Source organism: Octopus bimaculoides, unplaced genomic scaffold, assembly GCF_001194135.2.
Source record: "Octopus bimaculoides isolate UCB-OBI-ISO-001 unplaced genomic scaffold, ASM119413v2 Scaffold_75642, whole genome shotgun sequence".
Taxonomy (NCBI): domain Eukaryota; kingdom Metazoa; phylum Mollusca; class Cephalopoda; order Octopoda; family Octopodidae; genus Octopus; species Octopus bimaculoides.
In genome coordinates this window covers 1-1,766 of record NW_026390422.1, presented here as the reverse complement: position 1 = coordinate 1,766, position 1,766 = coordinate 1, and the positions used below count along the sequence as shown (strand labels likewise).

At 34.7% G+C, this 1,766-nt stretch overlaps 1 protein-coding gene across 1 annotated transcript in view; it reads left to right on the top strand.

The window, feature by feature from the left end:
• LOC106877927 (neuroglian) overlaps window positions 1-427 on the top strand; it is a gene marked incomplete at its 3' end in the record, with an annotated part of 6,710 nt that extends 6,283 nt beyond the window's left edge. Inside the window, exon 4 of the mRNA XM_014927001.2 lies at window positions 325-427. Within this exon, the coding sequence (XP_014782487.1) occupies window positions 325-427 (103 nt within the window). The remainder of the gene's footprint in view (window positions 1-324) is intronic.
• Window positions 428-1,766: the final 1,339 nt, after the last annotated feature.

Genomic DNA, 1,766 nt, shown 5'->3' with positions numbered 1-1,766 from the left:
ATATACACACACATATATATAAACAGACAGACAGATAGATATATTAAGGTTTTTTTCAAGATTGGCCAACTGGTGGGAGAATAAGACATGATGGAGTGAGGATACACTTTACAGATAACTTGTGTGTGTGTGTGTGTGTGTGTAATTCATTAGACAATTATTTAGTCATTTGTCTTCATGATTTCCTATTACTGCTCTGTACTTCATAAACACTTCATTCTCAAGTATATGTAATTTGAGTTGTAACATCAGGTCACTAGTATCGCAATACCTAAGCAAAATATTTGCATATGTATGAGCACCTTATCTTTTGTCTACTTTCAGAGCAGCCAAAAGACCACCAGCTTCATATCCTCAGTGCTAGCCCTAACGAGATGGTCTTTCTGAAGGGAGACACAGTGAAGCTGGAGTGTATATTCGGTGGACAGTGAGTTCAATTCTGCTTCATTCCTTTCATCCCATAGACCTCTATCCACACCACCATTACTGACACAACAGCCAGCATTCTTTAACCACCACCATTATCTTTATGCTACTACCACCACCACCATTACCAACCCTACTAAACGCATTACACCACAATATTTACACACACACCTCTACCATCAACACCATCATCCATGCACTACCACCAACACCATCATCTATACATGACCACCACCAACAATACACATTCCATTACTATCATTAACAGCATTTGACCCCTTTATATTCAAGGGGCTTTTTTGAGATAATATTCTATATGCTTATTATTTGTAGTCCTATCTACTTCAAGTTCCATGATAAAAATGAATAATTTAATTCAAATAATTTTTCTAATCAGAAGCTAATTCATGTTAGGTGATTTGTGATTGCAGTTTTTTAGTTTTCATTTAAATATATTGTTATATTTGTATTTTGAGCTTTTTTTTTATTTGGTAGGGTTGTTATGCCAATAATAATAAACACATGCACTGATTCAATATCACTTCTTTTTTGTTAACCAATTGGTTAATTACACTGTGTAACAAAATTTTGATTTTTTTTTTTTTTTGTCTTTGGTTAGTAACTATTATTTCCTATTTGCTTCTATCTAAAAATCAAAGGAAATGACAACTATTCCCTTCAAACTTTCCTTTTGTGACCTGGTCATCAATGTTTTAAACTGACCTATTTTCCATTACATTTCAGACAGACTCAGCACTGAGTTGCTGAAGCAGAAATATCGTTATAGCAAATATTCTGCTCAATACCACAAATTTGCTTGTCAGTTGCTTGACCTTAACTACTTGAGCATATTCCTTAGTGGCTGACAATATATGCATCTCTGATGATGATCAGAAGCAGTGGGGGAGCATCATAGCCATGTGTTGGGAGGGATTCTTTGGGGTTTGAATAAATATCATAGCAAAAGCAGAGCTTGAAGGAAATATCAGCCATTTTTCATACTTTCTAGGAGAAAGCAAATTGGAAATAATAGTTGCTACCCAAGGTCAAAAATTATATTACACTGTGTTATCTGACTAACTAATTGTTTTTTTGCTTAACGAGTTGGTTAAACAATCAATTGTTTGTTTGTCAAAGTTCATTCATCTTTATTCACAACCTCATCCATGATATGTCCTCACATTTCCAGGTCTGCTTTCTATTTCACGTTCATCAATACATTTTGTCTTTCTATTTAGTTTGCAGTATTCTAGATTTGAATTCGTGTGTTGAAACAAATGTTGTGTCTTGGGAGAGCCATTACACCAATAGTAATAACACATGCACCGGTTCAACTCCAC